The following is an 18,440-nucleotide window of genomic DNA, read 5'->3' as shown; positions in this document are numbered from 1 at the left end:
TCAGACCCCTCGGTCCCCCCAGGACCCCCTGCCATTCCCCCCCGCCCCCCCAGGGGGCAGCACTGCGCCCTGCCCGGGACGCGGCTCCTTTAAGGGCCGCCGGCTCCGCCCCCTCCTGCGCACGCGCCGGGGCCGGCCGGCAGGGGGCGCGCTTTGCGCATGCGCGTCAGGGGCCGGGAGGGGCAGGCGGGGCTGGTTCCTGCGGTGGTTACGGGAAGTGACGTCAGGCCGCTTCCGGTCGGCAGCCCACTCCCCTCCCTGCTGTGTCTCCCCCAACGAGGGGGTCGCGGTGAGTGCGGCCGGGGGGGGGGGGATCGGGGGGCAGGGCTGGGGAGGGGTGTGGGAGGGGGCTGTGGGGCAGGGGGAGGGGGGCAGGGGGGGCACTGAGGTGAGGAGGGGGCTGTGGGGCAGGAGAAATGGGGCAGGGGGGTCTACTGAGATGAGGAGGGGGCTGGGGGGCAGGGGGAGGGGGGCAAGGGGGGCACTGAGGTGAGGAGGGGGCTGTGGGGCAGGAGAAATGGGGCAGGGGGGGCACTGAGGTGAGGAGGGGGCTGTGGGGTGGGGGAGGGGGCAGGGGGGGCTACTGAGGTGAGGAGGGGGCTGTGGGGCAGGAGGAGGGAGGCAGGGGGGGCACTGAGGTGAGGAGGGGGCTGTGGGGCAGAGAGAGGGGGGCAGGGGGGGCACTGAGGTGAGGAGGGGGCTGTGGGGCAGAGAGAAGGGGGCAGGGGGGGCTACTGAGGTGAGGAGGGGGCTGTGGGGCAGGAGAAATGGGGCAGGGGGGGGCACTGAGGTGAGGAGGGGGCTGTGGGGCAGGGGGGCTTGGGTACAGATGGAGCCCAAAGGGGGAGCAGCAGGAATTCCTGGTGGTCCTGAGGCCTCCACCATGTTCTGGCACTTCTGGCTCTATCTTTATTTCCTCCCCTTGGGGCAGCAGCCATGGATTCCCGGGAGATGGAAGAGCTGCAGCAGGAAGTGATGGAAGAGCTGGGGATCTCCATGGAGGAGCTGCAGGAGATCATTGACAAGGAGCTGGAGAAGTTTGAGTGCGTGAGGCAGCGGAAGCAGCAGCTGGAGGAGCTGGAGCAGAGTGTGAAGCAGAAGGAGGAGGAGGTGGCTCGTGTGGATCGGCTCTTCGACGACGCTTCCCGGTGGGAATGGCAGCCCTGGGGCAGGACTGGCCTGGAGCAGGGCAGGGAGGGACTTCCCATCGGATGCTGTGGCTCCACATCCGGGCGTTTCCATCTGGGGGTTGCCCCGAGGAGGAGGAGGAGCTGGGGGGGATGGTGGAGGAGAAGCTCAACACGGGCTGGAGCCCAGAAACCCCCCGTGGCCTGAGCTGTGTCACCAGCAGCGTGGGCAGCAGGGCCAGGGAGGGGATTGTCCCCTCTGCTCTGCTCTGGGGAGACCCCCTGGAGAACTGGGACCAGTTCAGGAAGGACATGGAGCTGGTGGAGAGAGGCCAGAGGAGGCCCCGGAGATGCTGGGAGGGCTGGAGCAGCTCTGGAGCCAGGCTGGGAGAGTTGGGGTGTTGAGCCTGGAGAGGAGAAGGCTCCAGGGAGAGCTTAGAGCAGCTTCCAGGGCCTGAAGGGGCTCCAGGAAAGCTGGGGAGGGGCTTGGGACAAGGGCAGAGAGGGATGGGATGAGGGGGAGGGATGAAAAGTGGGAGAGGGAGCTGGAGGTTGGAGATGAGGAGGGAATTGTGGAGGGTGAGGGTGGGGAGAGCCTGGCCCAGGTTGCCCAGGGAAGCTGTGGCTGCCCCATCCCTGGCAGTGTTGAAGGGCAGGTTGGATGGGGCTTGGAGCAGCCTGGGCTGGTGGGAGGTGTCCCTGCCCATGCAGGGGTTGGACTGGATGCTCTTGAAGGTCCCTCCAGCCCATCCCATGGTTCTGTGGTTGTTGAGGGATAAATAAAGTTATTCCCTGGGGCTTGAAAACCCCTCAGCTGAGCACCCTTCCCTCCCCTCATCAGGGCTGGAGCTAATTAGGGGTCAGCTTCTCTCTACGTCTGTGGATTTATGGGATGTACAGCCAAGGTCATCTTGTCTTTCCCCATCTCCACCCTCCTGTTCCCCCCCCCAGAGCCATTGATAAGTGTGAGGTCCTGGTGAAGGATCTTTACTCCAAACTGGGCCTCCAGTACCGGGAGAGCAGCTCGGAGGAGGAGGACTCAGCCCAGCCCATGGAAGTGATTGAGATCCTGGACGAGGATGATGAGGATGTCATGAGCATCGATGTCACCAAGAGCAGTTCAGTGCCTCCCTGGGGGGCTGGGGGGGAACCTGAGCCTGTTTATCTCCTGACATTCATGCTAGAGTTAAATTTGCTCTTTAGGTTGAGGTTGGATATGGGGAGGGAATTCTGGAGAGTGAGGGTGGGGAGAGCCTGGGCCAGGTTGCCCAGGGAAGCTGTGGCTGCCCCATCCCTGGCAGTGTTGAAGGGCAGGTTGGATGGGGCTTGGAGCAGCCTGGGCTGGTGGGAGGTGTCCCTGCCCGTGCAAGGGGTGGGACTGGGTGATCTTTGAGGTCCTTCCAACCCATTCCATGATTTATCTCCTTCAACTCTTGCTGCTCTCTCCCCACACAGGCACCAGCAATCCCAGGATCCCCAGGGATCACACTCTGGTGAGTGGGAAAAGCCCCCCTGGGTGGGTCTGGGGGAGCACTGGGGACACTGCTGGGTTGGGGGGAAGAAAGAAGAGCAGTTTCTTCATCTTGTGTCCCTGCAGCTGCGGGAGGCCATGGCTGCCATGAGGAAATCTGCCCAGGACGTGCAGAAGTTCATGGATGCTGTGAACAGGAAAACAACGGCCCAGGAGGCCCAGAAAGGTGGGAGAGGGACCTCCTGGGAAGCCCGTGTCCTTCCCCTCACCCTGTCCAGCTCCTCAACCTGCCAGGTTTCTTTCTGGAAAAGAAAATAACTGTGTCACAGGGTCCCAGAGTGTTGGGGTGGGAAGGGACCCTCTGGAGATCATCCAGGCCAACCCCCCTGCCAGAGCAGGGTCCCCTAGAGCAGGTCCCACAGGAACATGTCCAGAGGGTTGGGGATGTCTCCAGGGATGGAGGCTCCACCACCCCCTGGGCAGCCTGTCCCAGGGCTCTGCCCCCCTCACAGGAAAGAATAATTCCTTGTATTTAGGTGGATGGATCTTTCCCCACTGGAAGGATCCAGTAGGATCTCTCAGCTCCACAGTCCTGCTTTCCTTTCAGCCCAAAGGCCAATCCAAATGGGGCAGTTCCCATCACATGAGAGGTTTCCAGTGATGTGCAAAGCTCACCTGGGGGTGGCTCCATCCAGGGAAGCAGGCCCTGGGGCTGGGGAAATCCAGGGAACAACTCCTGCCTGGGCTCCAAGGGATCATCTTCCAACTGCAGAGGCAGCACGAAGCTCTGGGCAGTTCCTAACCCACCTGCTGGTTGTTGTTCCCTGGGTAGATGCTCAGACCCCTCGGGAAGCTCCAGGCCCTGTCCAGCCCCCTCCTGCAGCAGCTGGGGGTGATCTCAGCACCGATGGGGACCTGAGTGTGGGCATGAGGATCCTGGGCAAGAAGAGGACCAAGACGTGGCACAAGGGGACCCTGATCGCCATCCAGACGGTCGGTAGGTCCTGCAGGGCCCAGCTGGGGTGGGGAGAGCAGGGCAGAGCTCCAGGAGCCACCTGGAAGCAGCTGGGAAGGCCACACGACTCTGCAACCACATCTCACCCCAGGAACCACTTCCTGAAAGGCTTTCCCAGGGTCACTGAGGCACCTCGGGTGGAAAAGACCTTCAGGATCTGAGTCCAACCCTCAGCCTGACACAGGACAAGTCCTTCACTGAACCAAGTCTCTCCATGACTCTAAATCCCCTCCAGGGTTGATGACTCCACCCTGGGCAGCCTCTTCCACTCCCTGACAACCCTTTCAGTGAGGGAATTCTTCCCAACATCCCATCTGAACCTCCCCTGGCCCAGAGAGGCCATTCCCTCTTGTCCCATCACTTGTAACTTCCTTGGGCAGACCCACTCCCACCTCTTCACACCCTCCTCCCAGGCAGTTGTAGGGAGCAAACAAGTTGAAAATCAGTTTCTGCATTTCAGATAAATTCTGAGCTTGGCTCGGGGTGGGGTTGAGCTTGTGTGGAACCTCTTGGGTTGTGTTCTTACCTCACTCTGCCAAAATTATGTTGATTTGGGGGTGTCCAGCCTGGAGAGGAGAAGGCTCCAGGGAGACCTTAGAGCAGCTTCCAGTGCCTGAAGGGGCTCCAGGAAAGCTGGGGAGGGGCTTGGGACAAGGGCAGGGAGGGATGGGATGAGGGGGAGGGATGGAAACTGGGAGAGGGAGCTGGAGGTTGGAGATGAGGAGGGAATTGTGGAGGGTGAGGGTGGGGAGAGCCTGGCCCAGGTTGCCCAGGGAAGCTGTGGCTGCCCCATCCCTGGCAGTGTTGAAGGGCAGGTTGGATGGGGCTTGGAGCAGCCTGGGCTGCTGGGAGGTGTCCCTGCCCGTGCAGGGGGTTGGATCTAGATGAGCTTTTCCAACCTAACCCATTCCACGACTCCATGCAATGTCTCCCAGGTGCTGGCAAGAAGTACAAAGTGAAGTTTGACAACAAAGGGAAGAGTTTGCTGTCGGGCAACCACGTGGCCTACGACCTGCACCCCTCCCCGGAGCAGCCCTGCGTGGGCAGCCGCGTGGTGGCCAAGTACAAGGATGGCAACCAGGTCTGGCTCTATGCTGGCATCGTGGCTGAAACCCCCAATGTGAAGAACAAAGACAGGTGTGGATCCTCCCCCCACACACCTCTACCCCCTCCTCTCTCCCTTTTTTTTTTTGGGGGGTTGGTTCATTTTAGGCCAAAAAAAAAAACCCAACAACAAAAATGAAGAAGGAAAGGGTGGGTTTGTACGTTTGCTCACCTGGGAGCTGGATTCTTTTCTGCCCCTCTGGGGACCTGGCTCTGCACGTTGTTTCTGCCTTATCTCTGGGTGGAGCTTCCACGGGGTTATTCATGTCCCTGAGTCAGGAATTCTGCCTGGTAGTTCATTCCAGTGATCCCAGAAACGGGAACCTGGGGCTGGAGGCGGAACGGCCTGAGGAGGCAGCAGCCCTGCAGCAGCTGGTGGCAGGAGTGTTGCCCAAGCACTGCAGGAGCAGAAATTGCAGCTCCAGGGTGGTTGGTTGGGTGTAGATCAGGGCTTCACCCACGCTCTGCTTCAGGCTCGTGCTCTCTCTGAGGTTCATCAAGGAGTTAATTACCCGCTTTGTTAATTGCTTTCTTGGTTTCCGGGGCAGAAACACTCAGTAGTGTCAGTCCTGTCAGAACACCTGGAGATGAGCTGCCCCCCCTGCCCTCCCCGGGTCCCAGGCTGGTTATTCCAGACAGGCAGGGGCATGTCCAGCCTGGCAGGAACCCCCTTTCCCAGGTGATCCCCCCAGAGGTGTCCCCTTCAGGTCACTGTGCAGCCTCTGCTGCTCTCTCCAAAAGATCCAAACCCGTCGTTTCTTGCAGGGTTTAGGAGCAGTCAGGCTGTGGTTTCTCCTCCTTTGCCTCTTGGCTCTGGGAGCAGAGGGATCTCTGGGTGCACTGGGATCTCTGGGAGCTGCCCTGGGAATGCCGGGGAAGCGGCAGCGCTGCAGAGCTCATCCCCTCCTGGCCAAAGGATCCCTTCAGCCCATCCTCATCCCCCAGAACTGCTCCTTGGGGACTGCCAGGAGAAGCAGGAGAGCTGCCCCCTGACGTGGTGCTGCATCTTCTGCTCCATTTCTCATTCCACCTTCTCTTGCCTCTTCTCCAGGTTCCTGATCTTCTTTGACGACGGATACGCTTCCTACGTCAAGGAGTGGGAGCTCTACCCCGTCTGCAGGCCACGTGAGTGGGTCCTGACTCTGGGCTTGGGTGGGGGGCCCTTGGGATCAGGGGACACACTGTCCCCTCCATGTGTCCCTGCAGCCGTTGGCAGGTGGAGCTGCAGGGAATGGGGTTATTCCCAGCAGAGGGAGAGTGCTGAGCACAGCTGGAGCCACAACTCCCGCCGCTCGGGATCGCTGCTCAGCCCTGGTGTAAAAATCAGAATTACCGAGTCTTTCCTCTGCTTCCCTTTCTCCCACCCATCCCTCTGGGCAGTGAAGAAGACCTGGGAGGACATTGAGGACGTTTCCTGCCGGGATTTCATCGAGGAGTACATCACAGCCTACCCCAACCGGCCCATGGTGCTGCTGAAGAGCGGGCAGCTGATCAAAACCGAGTGGGAGGGGACCTGGTGGAAATCCAGGGTGGAAGAAGTGGATGGCAGCCTGGTCAAAATCCTCTTCCTGGTAGGGCAGTTTCCCTGCTCCCATTAGAGGGGATTAACTGGGGTCAGGATTGGTTGCTCACATCCAGCTCCCTCCCTGTGCCAGGCAGGAACAGGCAGGTGTTTTACTCAGTAGGCCAAGGGCCCATTTCTGCCTCCTTTTACATGACAAAAGCTTCACAAGCCTCTTGGAGCCCTTTTGACACTTCCCAGTGACAGATGAACAGGAAACAAACCTGTCACCTGCAGGAATTGTCCTGGTTCCTTCCCTGGTGTGAGCCCCTCGCTGGGTCTTCTGTCCAAATCCAAGGGGCTTGGCTTGGGAAGCAGGAGAGGAACTGGGCAGAAGCTGCAATGTTCTGTAATTCTGTGCTATTCTGGGATGGGAGATCCTGCCTGCTCCAATTCCACCCGTTGCAGGGAGGGAACAGACCCAGGTCTTGGCTCCAGTCCTGTCTAGATAACCACATGGCCCCAGGGGAGCACATGGTGCACACTGGGCCTCCCTGGCCCAGGGTGGATCCAGGCTGTGCAGAGGAGTTGGTTCATCTCCTGAGGGAGTCTGGTGTCACCAGCAGCACCTCGTTAGCTGTTGGGCTGAGGACAGACCTGGGTTTGAGGTTTGAGCCCTTGGTATTGGGCCTCTCTTAGACTGGAGGTGGGTTTGTAGTCAGTGCTCCCCGAGATGGGATTAACTCCTCTGTCCTCTCATGGCTGCGTGCTCTTCCTTCAATGCTTTGCCTCCTTTCCATGCCGTTTTGACCCTGGAAAAGCCTCCCAGGTCTGTGCTGTGGCTCTGGAGGCTCCTGCCAGGGCTGCTGCCAACGTTCCCTTCTTCCTGCAGGACGACAAGCGCTGCGAGTGGATCTACCGCGGCTCCACGCGCCTGGAGCCCATGTTCAGCATGAAAACCTCCACGGCCTCCACCCAGGAGAAGAAGCAAAGTGGACAAGCCAGGACCCGTCCCAACGTCGGTGCGTGGCACCCGGGTCCTTCACCTGGGTCCTGGGCTTGGGGTGAACCCTGGGTGGGTTGGGGTTGGTGGGTTGTTTGTTTTGAGCAGAACTCCCGGAGTTGTGAGGTTTGCAGGGAGGTTTTGCTCCTGGTGAAAAGATGCCACCAATCATAGAATCACAGAATGTCTTGGGTTGGGAAGGACCCCTAAAGGTCATCTAGTCCAACCCCCCTACAATAAGCAGGGACATCTCCAGCTGGACCAGGTTGCTCAGAGCCCTGTCAAGCCTGAGCTTGAATGTCTCCAGGGATGGAACCTCCACCACCTTCCTAGGCAAACCTTTCCAGTGACCCACCACCCTCACAGTAAATAACTTTTTCCTCATATCCAACCTAAATCCACCCTTTTCCAAGTTAAAACCATCACCCAGTGTCCTACAAAACCAGACTGCAGAGGTGTGAAGTGGCCAAAATCCATCTAGGGTGGCAGGTTGTGACTCCAAGCTCAGCCAGTGACCCTGTGTTGGTTGCCAAGGGCTCTGCTCCAGTTGCCTTTGGGAGCTAAATCAATATTTGGTGGCCAGTGCAACAAATTTAGATTGATGGTGGAGACTCTTCTTGTCAAGACGTGGCTTTTTTGGGAAGCAAATTGATACCTGGGGGCCAGTTCCACAGATTTGGGTTGCTGGTGGAGACTCTTCTTGTTGAGATCGGCTTTTTTCGGGAGCTGCAGCGGTATTTGGTGACCAGTTCCACAGATTTGGGTTGCTGGTGGAGACTTCTCATTGAGGCATGGCTTTCCCCCTCCCCCAGGTGCTGTCAGGAGCAGAGGCCCCGTGGTTCAGTACACCCAGGATCTGACAGGAGCTGCTCCCCAGTACAAGCCCCTGGAGCAGCAGCCAGTGTCCTTGCTGGCCACGCGCTCTGTGTCCCCCGCTGAGCTGGAGTAAGTACCAGAGCCAGTTCCCTGCTCCCACCTCTGCCTCCTCTGCTTTCCATCTCCAGCTCTTTCAGGCACCACCCCCTCGGTGTTGGGGCGTCCTCAGGTGCAGGTTTCCTCCCTGGCTTGTTTCCTGGTGACACAAACTGGTTTTAGGGTCACGCTGCAAGGGGGAAACTCTAGAGCAAAGCTGCTGGAGGAGCAGCTGGGGGAGGGAGAGCTGGCAGGCAGCCCCCCCGAGCCAAACTCCGGGCTCAGGCTTTGCACTTGATGTATTTCCAAGTTAGGACGTTTGCTCCTTCTCTTCTGAGAATCTGAATTGCTCCCTCGTGTCACGATCCAGGCCCTGGCCCCCGGCTGCCTCGTGTCCCTCCACTCGGACCGACCTCGTGGACCTCAATGACTTCCGAGGCACTGAGAGCTCGGGATCCGTGGGTGGTCCCGGTGGTCCCGGCCCAAACCCGGTCAAGTTCAGCCACAGCCAAGTCACACACGTGCCTCCTGCTGCCAGGGGCCCCAGAGGGACCTTCTCGGAGGTGCAGGCCAGGGCAGAAGGAGGCCTGGATGGAGGAAGAGCTCAGCTGGGTGAGGAAGGGAGCGTGTTGGAGCCCACCGAGGCAGCCGAGCACGGGCTCTGGGACTGGAGTCACTCCCCAGGGGAGAGAGAAGCTGCCCCCGTTCATTTTTGTCACCACTGTGGATTTCCCATCCGTGTTTACGGCCGCCTGGCCCCCTGCCAGCACGTCTTCTGCTGTCACTGTGCCCGGGGCGCGCGGAGCTGTCCCAGCTGCAGGGAACCGGTGCAGCGCCTCACTCTGTACCCTCCCGACGCCCTCCAGGCATAGCAGCAGCTTTGGGACCCAACCTGCAGCCTCGGGAGGGGGCTCAAGCACCAGTGCAATAGGACCCCTGGAGGGGGGGGGCTTACTTGGAAGTGTTTCTCCTGTGCCATCCCAACCCAGAGCTGAGAGTCGAAGCCCGACCAGCCTTTCTCCTCATCTGTTCACCAGCACAAAGAGAGGCTGATGCCGAAGGCCTGTCAGGAACCACATCCTCATCCAGGGCCCCTCTGAGCCCAGGAAGATCCAGGCAGCTGGAGCTGCAGGAAGGATGTGCAGGGACCAGGCCAAAGCTGGACTGCAGCGACCAGCCCACCCGCAGCCTGCCCAGTCCCTCTCCATTAACGTTCCCCACAGCTCTTGCAAGAAACACTTGTTTTCCCTCTCTCCTCACAGAGGCTTTGACTTTAGGGTCTTGCTCTCAGGTCTAAGACAAACAGACACTACAAACACTGCCCTGCCCTTACCTAGAGAGCTGCTCAGCAGGAGCAGGTTTCCATGTCTGAAGGCAGCAGCTATACCTGTGTCCCCGCTCTCTCAAGGGAAACTGTTGGGTTAAAACACAAGGGTTTTAGATTATTAAAACTGGGAGAACGGATCCTTCAGCTTGGTGTGCTGTTTACTCTGAGGAAGGTCTTTGCTCTCTAGTTCTCTTTGCTCTCTAGTTTCCCTTTCAATTTGTTCTGTGGTGCCAGGGAGCTGCCAGCAGCCAGTTCTGCCTGTTGAGAGCCCTTTGACAGGAGCTTTTATCTCCTGGAAGGAGTGTTCACACCTTGCACCTTACCTGGGCAGGGTGTTTGCAGAAGCAGTTGTCCCTCCTGCTCTCACCATCTCCTCCCTTTCTGCCCTGATAACATAACTATGTTCTTCCACTTGTAGGAAAACCCGGTTTGGGTTGTTTTTCTGTTCCATGGATTGAAAACTCCTGCAGTTGTTTTCTCAGGGTGTGAGGGTTGGTGGCTTCCAGGTGCCTCCCACCTTCCTGGGGCTGCAGAGGTGTCGGGGAGCCCCTCGTCACCCTTTCCTCAGGGATGTTATTACATTCCCTGGCACAATCTTATCTTGGTGTGGACAGAAGAGTCCTCTGTCCTTGTTCCTCCCGCCGCTGTGTCCCTGCTCCGGGCACTCTTGTCTCTGCTCTTGCAGAGGGTTCTTGTTTGTCCAGCTTCCCGAAGGGAAGGCCTTGGACACCCTCCTTATGCTCCCTCTCCCCCTGCTGCCTCCCTTCCAAATCACCAGCAGAACCTCAGAAGTCATTTGGAGATGTAACCAAGTGCTGGGGCTTGGTGGGGGGATCACAAGTCCTCCAAAACAGGCTGATTTTCACACTCCTTAGGAAAAGAACCTGCTCGGATTCTCCTGCTGGTGGCTGCTGGGGGGGTTGTTTTGACTGCTCCTGAAATCCCACCAGCTGCAAGACCTTGTGTCTCTTGTGAATCTCCTCCCTTCCTCCCTCCTGCAGGTGCTCTGACAGTCAGCTGGCCCAGTCGAGAAAGCAGGTGGCCAAGAAAAGCACTTCCTTCCGTCCCGGCTCGGTGGGCTCCGGCCAGTCCTCGCCGCCGCCGCCCGTCCCAGGGGACATGGCCGCAGCAGGGAGGAGCAGCACGACCCAGCACCGGTGAGCAGAGCTTGGTGGCACCTGGTGCCACCCCCAGGGCCTCAGGAGAGTGTGGGATGCTGTTCCAGGTCTGGGGCTGCTTTGGTTTGGTTTGTCATGGACTGCTTTGCCAGCTTGTCCTCTCCTGAACCTGTCTTCCTCTTACCTGAGAATCAGAGAATCATAGAATGGTTAGAGTTGGAAAGGACCTTTAAGACCATCCAGTCCCCACCCCCTGCATGGGCAGGGACACCTCCCACCAGCCCAGGCTGCTCCAAGCCCCATCCAACCTGCCCTTCAACACTGCCAGGGATGGGGCAGCCACAGCTTCCCCGGGCAACCTGGCCCAGGCTCTCCCCACCCTCACAAGGAAGAATTTCTTCCCAGCCTCATTCTCCCTCTCCCAGTTTGAATCCATTCCCCCTTGTCCTCTCACCACAAGCCAATTATAAAGCACCCAAGCCAACGGGGTGTCCCAGCATGTAACAACCACCTGCTGGGATGGGATCAAGGTGCCCCAAGTCCCCCTGCAGCTGCCAGGATTTGGCAGGTCTCCTCCTCCAAGCCCTATCCCTCTCCCTGCCCAGGCTCCCGGCGCAGCCCTTCCACGGCATGATGGACCGTGTGCCCAACGAGCCGTCCTACCGCGCCCCGCTGGAGAAGCTCTTCTACCTGCCCCACGTCTGCAGCTACACCTGCCTGTCCCGGGTCCGGCCCATCCGCAGCGACCAGTATCGCAGCAAGAACCCGCTGCTCATCCCCCTGCTCTACGACTTCCGCCGCATGACGGCGCGGCGGCGCGTCAACCGCAAGATGGGCTTCCACGTCCTCTACAAGACGCCCTGCGGGCTGTCCCTCAGGACCATGCAGGAGATCGAGCGCTACCTGTTCGAGACAGACTGTGACTTCCTGTTCCTGGAGATGTTCTGCCTGGATCCTTACGTCTTGGTGGATCGGAAGTTCCAGCCTTACAAACCTTTCTACTACATCGCGGACATCACCAAGGGGAAGGAGGACGTGCCGCTCTCCTGCGTCAACGAGATCGACAACACGCCGCCGCCGCAGGTGGCCTACAGCAAGGAGCGCATCCCGGGCAAGGGCGTCTACATCAACACCAGCTGGGAGTTCCTGGTGGGCTGCGACTGCAAGGATGGCTGCCGGGACAAGTAGGTGACTCCTCAACCTGGGCCTGGAGGGTAGGGAGCAGCACCCAGCCCTGTGGGCAACCCAAGGTGGACCTGCTCCAGACCCGGCTTGAGCGGGTGACGGGTTTGAGTTCAGGTCAAGCTCTGCCTTGCACTGAAAGATGGGATTTATTTTCATAGAATCCTGGTTGGAAAAGATCTTTAAGATCATTGAGTCCAACCATAACCCAACCCTGCCAGCTGTGAACTCAACCCTACCAACCATAACCCAACTCTACCCAATCTAGTGCTAACCCACATCCCTCAGCACCACATCTACAGGGCTTTGAAACACCTCCAGGGGTGGGGACTCCACCACCCCCCTGGGCAGCCTGTCCCAGTGGTTAACCACCCTTTCAGGGTGGCCACACCAGTGCTGACACAAGCCAGGATGCTGGTGGCCTTCTTGGCCACCCGGGCACACACTGGGTCACATTGAGCTGCTCTCAGCCAACACCTCCAGGTCCTTTTCCTCTCTGCAAACCAATGTCACTCACCTTGAGGACACGGGTGGGATTTTCTGTCTCTCCAGGTCCAAGTGTGCCTGTCACCAGCTGACAGTCCAAGCCACAGGCTGCACCCCTGGTGGGCAGATGAACCCCAACTCAGGCTACCAGCACAAGAGGCTGGAGGAGTGCCTCCCCACAGGGTAAGCAGAGCTGGGTCTTCTTCCTTCACCAACACCAGCCCCAAAAACATGGTCTCCTGCACTGGGCAGGATTTCCCAGAGCTAAGTGCAGATCCTGGAAACCTGTTCTTGATTCACTTGCTCACACCTGGACCAGGATCTTGGTGCATTACCCTAGAACTTGGCAATTACACAAAATCATTAAGGATGGAAAAGACCAAGTCCAACCATCAACCCAGCCCCACCGTGCCACTAAACCACGTCCCCTGGTGCCACGTCTTGAACCCCTCCAGGAGTGGTGACTCCAGCACTGCCCTGGGCAACCTGTCCCAGTGCTTGACCACTTCTTCAGTGAGGAAGCTCTTCCCAAGATCCCACCTCAGCCTCCTCTGGCCCAACTTGAGGCCATTCCCCTCTCCCTCCCCAGCTGAGCTTTAAGCCACCACTGCAAGTCCCTCTGTGTCCTTCCTGGTGCAGCACCAAGCCCTAGGTTATCACTTCAGCCATTTTGGTCACTTGATGGTCACTCTTCTCCTTCCCTGCAGAGTTTACGAGTGCAACAAGAGGTGCAAGTGCAACATCAACATGTGCACCAACCGGCTGGTCCAGCACGGGCTCCAGGTCCGGCTCCAGTTGTTCAAGACCCAGAACAAGGGCTGGGGGATCCGCTGCCTGGATGACATTGCCAAGGGCTCCTTTGTCTGCATCTATGCAGGTAGGAGGAACCAGCAGGTGGAAGGTTTGAAGCAGGGCTGAGGAGCCTTCGTGGAGCCAGTTCTTTACCCTCCTGGTCCCATTCGGATGGGAATGTGCTTTGGGTTGAGGAGAGGAGGGTGTTGGAGGAGATTCTGGTTGGGTCAGGCCTGGGAGCTCAGCTTTGTTCATTGCCCAGCCTGGCAGAAGGGCCATGAAGCTCTTCCTGTGCTCCTGGAGGTGACAGGGGGGGAAAAGCTGAGATGATGAATTTGCAGCTCTTTGAATTCTGGGTCAGTGTCCCCCCTGCCCAGTGTGGCTGCAGAAAACAGCAGCACCCAGAGAAGCACCCGGCTCCCCAGGGCCTCTGCTGGGGTGGATCAACACGTCCCTGCTTCCTGTTGACACCCACCCTGCCACAAACCCAGCAAATGCAGAAGTTGTGGTGGCTCTGAAGGCAGCTGACCAGGGCAGAGCTCCAGCTCTGGTGGTGCCTTTTCTCTGCACCACGGGTGCCCTGGTTGAAGTGCTTTGGAGATGTTTCACAGAATCTGGGTGGAAAAGACCGTGAAGATCGTGGAGTCCAACCAGGAACCCAACTGTACCAACCATGAACCCAAGTCTACCCAGTCCAATGCTAACCCGTGTCCCTCAGCACCACATCTACACAGCTTTGAAACCCCTCCAGGGATGGGGACCCCACCACCCCCCTGGACAGCCTGTCCCAGTGGTTAATTACCTGACCAGTAAAATGGTAATTAAACCTTGATGGGAGTTGGGATGTGATTCTGTGGTTCTGTTAGTGGGGACCCACTTCAGACCAGCCACATGCTTCAGATTTCCATTGTCTTAAGAACCAGGTTGTCCTTTCCCAGCTCAGCTTTGGCTCGAGGTTGTGCCCATCCTGTTTGCTCCTCCATCAGCCTTAGGGAAGGATAAACCTGGTGGGGTGGGAACATCATCCCTGGAAAACTCACCCTTGGTTTTCTCTTGCCCCCAGGGAAGATCCTGACGGATGACTTTGCTGACAAGGAAGGGCTGGAGATGGGTGACGAGTACTTCGCAAACCTGGACCACATCGAGAGCGTGGAGAACTTCAAGGAGGGCTACGAGAGCGACGCCAAGTGCTCTTCTGACAGCAGCGGGGTGGACCTGAAGGACGAGGAGGATGAGCAGACAGGCACTGAGGAGCAGGAGGAGTCCAACGAGGACAGCTCTGATGACAACTTCTGCAAGGACGAGGACTTCAGCACCAGCTCGGTGTGGCGCAGCTACGCCACGCGGCGCCAAACGCGGGGCCAGAGGGAGAACGGGCTGTCGGAAACGGCCTCCAAGGACTCGGGGCTCACCCGGCAGATCAGCCACGAGGAGACAGTGGCCACGGCCTCCTGTAAACTGCCCGTGTCAGAGGAGACCTCCAAGAACAAGGTGGCCTCGTGGCTGAGCTCCAACACCATGTCCGATGGCTTCCAGGACAACGACAGCGCCTCCTCCTTCAAGATGAGTGAAGGTGGAGAAGCCAAACCCGGGAAAATGGAGCTCCCTGGGGAGAGGGAGAAACTCACTGGCCCTGCCCTGGGAGACCTGGATGGGGAGTCAAAGGCCGTGAAGAAAGATGTAAGGGAGGAACAGTGGGGAGATGGAGGTGGTGTCTGACCACCCCCTACTCTGGCTCTCTGCTGTGTGGGATGTGGAGGGTGGGGGACCCCTGGAGCACCCCGTGAGTGGGTGTCACACCAAGCAGGGGGGTGGGACAGCCAATTTCTTGTCCCTGGGTGGTGTTCAGGACCCGTTTCCACAGGAGGGCTGAGGTGTGGTCCAAATGTCAATCTTCTGTTCTTCTCCCCTCTGCAGGAACCCGAAGATTCGTCCAAAATTCCCGGGTAAGGTTCCTTACATTGTTACTTTCCAGCTTTTTGTCTCCAAACATCACTCTGGGTTGAGTTGCTGCTGCTCCAGGGCTGCCCTTAACTGTGAATGCCAGGGGGGAGGCCCAGGAGGGTTTGGGGCTGCTCCAGCTTCTCCAGCTCCCAGTGTTCCTCAGCTGCTCCAGCCCTGCCTGGCTCAGGCTCCCCCTGGAGCTGCAGGTGGAGCTGCTCTCGTGTCTCCCCGCAGGCTGAGCACCCTGGGCAGGATGTACGGGTACAACCCCAGCCCCCCGAAGCTGGAGGGGATCCGGAGGCCGACCAGCAGGACAGCCCTGCTGCAGAGCCGGCGCCACTCGCTGCCCCCGCAGCCCACGGCCGACGTGAGCGGGGGTCCCGGGGGGTGGGCTGGGCCCTGCCTCCCTGCAGCCCCTCTGGGGGGCACTTGGAACCTCCCCTGGGGTCCTTGGGGTCGTTCCCAGTTGAGCACCAGTGCAGGGATCTTGGTCCGTGGTTTGAGTTCCTTCACACCAGGGGCCTGTTGCTCAGCAGAGCCGGGTTGAGGAGCAATCCCAGGGGTGTCCTTTGTTTTTTGGGGTCTTCTCCCCCTTGGAAAAGCCAACGTGTGGGATGGTGCAGGTCCTGGAAGTGCTGGTCCTGAAATCCTGCTGCCTTTCCAAGCTCTGGCCTGAGGAGATGGGGTTTCAGTCCTGGTCTGGCTCCGATCGTGGTGTCCACACATTTCTAAAGGGCTTTGCAGAGCCTGGAGATCTTCTGAGAGAGAGCAGGAGCAAAGGGGGTCCTGGGTGTCACCTGGGAAGCCCTGGAGCTCTGCTGGCCCCCAACCCCAGGGCTGTTGCTGCCTCCCACAGGACGTGATGACGCTGTCGAGCACCAGCGACAGCGACGGGGAGAACGGGCAGGGGGCAGCAGGACAGACCCCGGGAGCCACCAACGACAGCGACGACATCCAGACCATCTCCTCAGGCTCTGAGGATGAGGACGAGAAGAAAAACCCCTCATCTGGCTCAGGTGAGGAAGGCTGCTGGGGGAGGGGCAGGGGGCTGAGGTACAGCAAGAAGTCGAGGAACCCCCAGGAAGGGCTGAGGAGGGACAGAGCCCGGCGTGTCCTGCCCCAGGCTCCTCTAACCACCAAGGTCTGAAGCTTCTCCAGGTGATGTTTGGGACAGAAGTTCCCAGCCCACTCCTCAAGTACAAGATACTTGTGGGTATCTAAGAAAAAGTAGCTGTGAGGCTGGTTCTGGTGGGTCTTCCAGCTCCGCTGGGTTGAGAGAAGAGCTGGGATATTCCCAGGAGCCAACCCAGGGTGGGGTTTTAGGTGGGAGCTGAGCCCTGAGGGCTTTGTTGCCCACGTGGATGGGGAGAGCAGCACTGCAGGGTTCCTCCTCTGGAAGCTGGGGAGATGGCAGCAGGGTTGGCTCCTCTGTGGCAGGTCCTGTGAAGAGGCAGGTGGCCGTGAAGTCCACCCGTGGGTTTGCCCTGAAATCCACCCACGGAATCGCCATCAAACCCACCAACATGGCAGCGGAGAGCGCCCCGGTGCGCCGCACCACGCGGCAGTTCTACGATGGGGAGGAGTCCTGCTACATCATTGATGCCAAACTGGAGGGCAACCTGGGCCGGTACCTCAACGTGAGTCACCAGCTGAGCAGGGAAAGGGGTGGATTTCATGGACTGGGTTGGGTTGGAGAGATCTTAAAGATCATCCAGATCCCACCCCCTGCATGGGCAGGGACACCTCCCAGCAGCCCAGGCTGCTCCAAGCCCCATCCAACCTGCCCTTCAACACTGCCAGGGATGGGGCAGCCACAGCTTCCCTGGGCAACCTGGGCCAGGCTCTCCCCACCCTCACCCTCCACAATTCCCTCCTCATCTCCAACCTCCAGCTCCCTCTCCCAGTTTTCATCCCTCCCCCTCATCCCATCCCTCCCTACCCTTGTCCCAAGCCCCTCCCCAGCTTTCCTGGAGCCCCTTCAGGCACTGGAAGCTGCTCTAAGCTCTCCCTGGAGCCTTCTCCTCTCCAGGCTGACCTGTTCCACTGTCTCAACCCACTCACACTAAAGAATTTCTTCCCCATGTCCAACCCAACTCTCTCCTCTTCCGTGAGGACCTATTTGGGCTGCCCTGCCTGGCCTGGGGGGCTGTTCCTCCCCAGGACTACAGAAAACAGTAAGAAAAGTGGGAAGGGAGCAGGACTAGAGGCTGTTTTTCCCCACCCAAGTGAGGCAGCTGCTCCAGCCCCGTGACCAGCAGGGTGGCCAAGTCCTCCATTACCTTTGTGAGCTGGATCTTCTGACTCATCCTGCCCGTGCAGGGGCGGGAGCTCGTCCTGCTCCAGCAGCCTCAGCCTGGATGCAGCAGGAAGGCAGGAATTCTGTGGGGACCCAGGGCCTGGTGGTTGCTGCTGTGTGTCTCACCCTGTGCCTCTGTCCCTCCAGCACAGCTGCAGCCCCAACCTCTTCGTGCAGAACGTCTTCGTGGACACCCACGACCTCCGCTTCCCCTGGGTCGCCTTCTTCGCCAGCAAGTGAGTCTGGGGGCTCATCCCACCCTGCTCCTTGGCCACTTCCACCCCAGCCTGAGCAGGGAAAACCTTGGGGAGAATCCCAGGTCGCTCTTTGGGGCTGTAGATTCTGGTGCCATTTGTGGCAGTTTTAGACCTTCCTAAAGCAGGGGGCGAGGTTGAGCACCGAGCAGCTGAGCAGGAGGAATCCCTGCCCTGTCCCTGCTTGGGGGTGAATCCCTGCCCTGTCCCTCCTGGCCTCCAGGAACACGTTGTTGAAGCCCCAGAGGGGCAATTCCAAGGAACAATTCCAAGGGCAATTCCCTTTCCAATGGTGGCTCCTTCACCGGGGACCGCGCCGCCCTGTCCAGAGAGGTTCCGTGTGGGTGTCGCCCTCTGCTCAGGACCCTGCTCGGCTGATCCTCTTTGGAATGTTCTCTTCTCCCAACCTGTGCTGCTTCTTTTTTCCCCAGGAGGATCCGAGCTGGCACGGAGCTGACATGGGATTACAACTACGAGGTGGGCAGCGTGGAAGGCAAAGAGCTGCTGTGCTGCTGTGGGGCCATCGAGTGCCGCGGGCGGCTGCTGTGACCCCCCTGGACCCCCCACGGATCCCCCTGGACCCCCAGGCTCCATGCTGGGGGGCAGGGAAGGGCAGATCTGGGGCAGGAGCTCAGACACTGCCCTGGCTCCATGGCAGCTTCACAAGGACAAACTCCCTCCTGTTCCTTCCCCAGCGACGCCCCCAGTTCACGTGTTGGGGTTCGCGGGTGGTTTTTGGGGGGCTGGGCTCATACCTGCACATCCAAAGGGTTCAATAAACCACTACAAGAGGGCAAAAAGAGGCAGATTTTGGCAAACTGGAATCAAATGGTGCATCATCCACCGACTCAAGCACAAAAGCCTGGTCTGAGGGGGCAGCTGGAGCAGCAAAATGGGGGTTCCAGCTG

General features: G+C 59.2%; 1 protein-coding gene across 4 annotated transcripts; it reads left to right on the top strand.

Annotated features, from left to right (window-relative positions):
- The first annotated feature begins 207 nt into the window (after positions 1–207).
- SETDB1 (SET domain bifurcated histone lysine methyltransferase 1) lies at positions 208–18,350 on the top strand. Of its 4 annotated transcripts, none has more exons than XM_051640975.1 (22): positions 208–289; positions 935–1,148; positions 2,079–2,245; positions 2,583–2,620; positions 2,725–2,824; positions 3,431–3,595; positions 4,549–4,750; positions 5,769–5,842; positions 6,098–6,288; positions 7,111–7,240; positions 8,034–8,166; positions 10,462–10,617; positions 11,184–11,762; positions 12,313–12,429; positions 12,954–13,123; positions 14,102–14,718; positions 14,956–14,984; positions 15,217–15,349; positions 15,839–15,998; positions 16,420–16,619; positions 17,426–17,514; positions 17,964–18,350. In XM_051640975.1, exons 2-22 carry the CDS (start codon positions 937–939, stop codon positions 18,079–18,081), a joined length of 3,780 nt encoding a protein of 1,259 aa, XP_051496935.1. In that variant the 5' UTR covers positions 208–289; positions 935–936; the 3' UTR covers positions 18,082–18,350. The 4 variants fall into 4 exon arrangements, with proteins under 4 accessions (XP_051496935.1, XP_051496934.1, XP_051496937.1 ...); XM_051640974.1 differs by having other exon boundaries at positions 224–289; positions 932–1,148; XM_051640977.1 differs by lacking the exons at positions 12,313–12,429; positions 12,954–13,123; positions 14,102–14,718; ... (4 more) ...; positions 17,426–17,514; positions 17,964–18,350 and adding an exon at positions 8,504–8,745 and having other exon boundaries at positions 224–289; positions 932–1,148; positions 11,184–11,303.
- Positions 18,351–18,440: the final 90 nt, after the last annotated feature.

The sequence above is a fragment of the Apus apus genome, chromosome 27, assembly GCF_020740795.1.
Source record: "Apus apus isolate bApuApu2 chromosome 27, bApuApu2.pri.cur, whole genome shotgun sequence".
Taxonomy (NCBI): domain Eukaryota; kingdom Metazoa; phylum Chordata; class Aves; order Apodiformes; family Apodidae; genus Apus; species Apus apus.
This window is presented reverse-complemented; position numbering and strand designations above follow the sequence as displayed.

Coding starts and splice junctions, on each gene's coding strand:
- SETDB1 (XM_051640975.1), top strand. CDS start 937: ATGGATTCCCGGGAGATGGAAGAGCTGCAGCAGGAAGTGATGGAAGAG. Junction 2,621..2,724: donor TCCCCAGGGATCACACTCTG/GTGAGTGGGAAA, acceptor GTGTCCCTGCAG/CTGCGGGAGGCCATGGCTGC. Junction 11,763..12,312: donor AAGGATGGCTGCCGGGACAA/GTAGGTGACTCC, acceptor CTGTCTCTCCAG/GTCCAAGTGTGCCTGTCACC.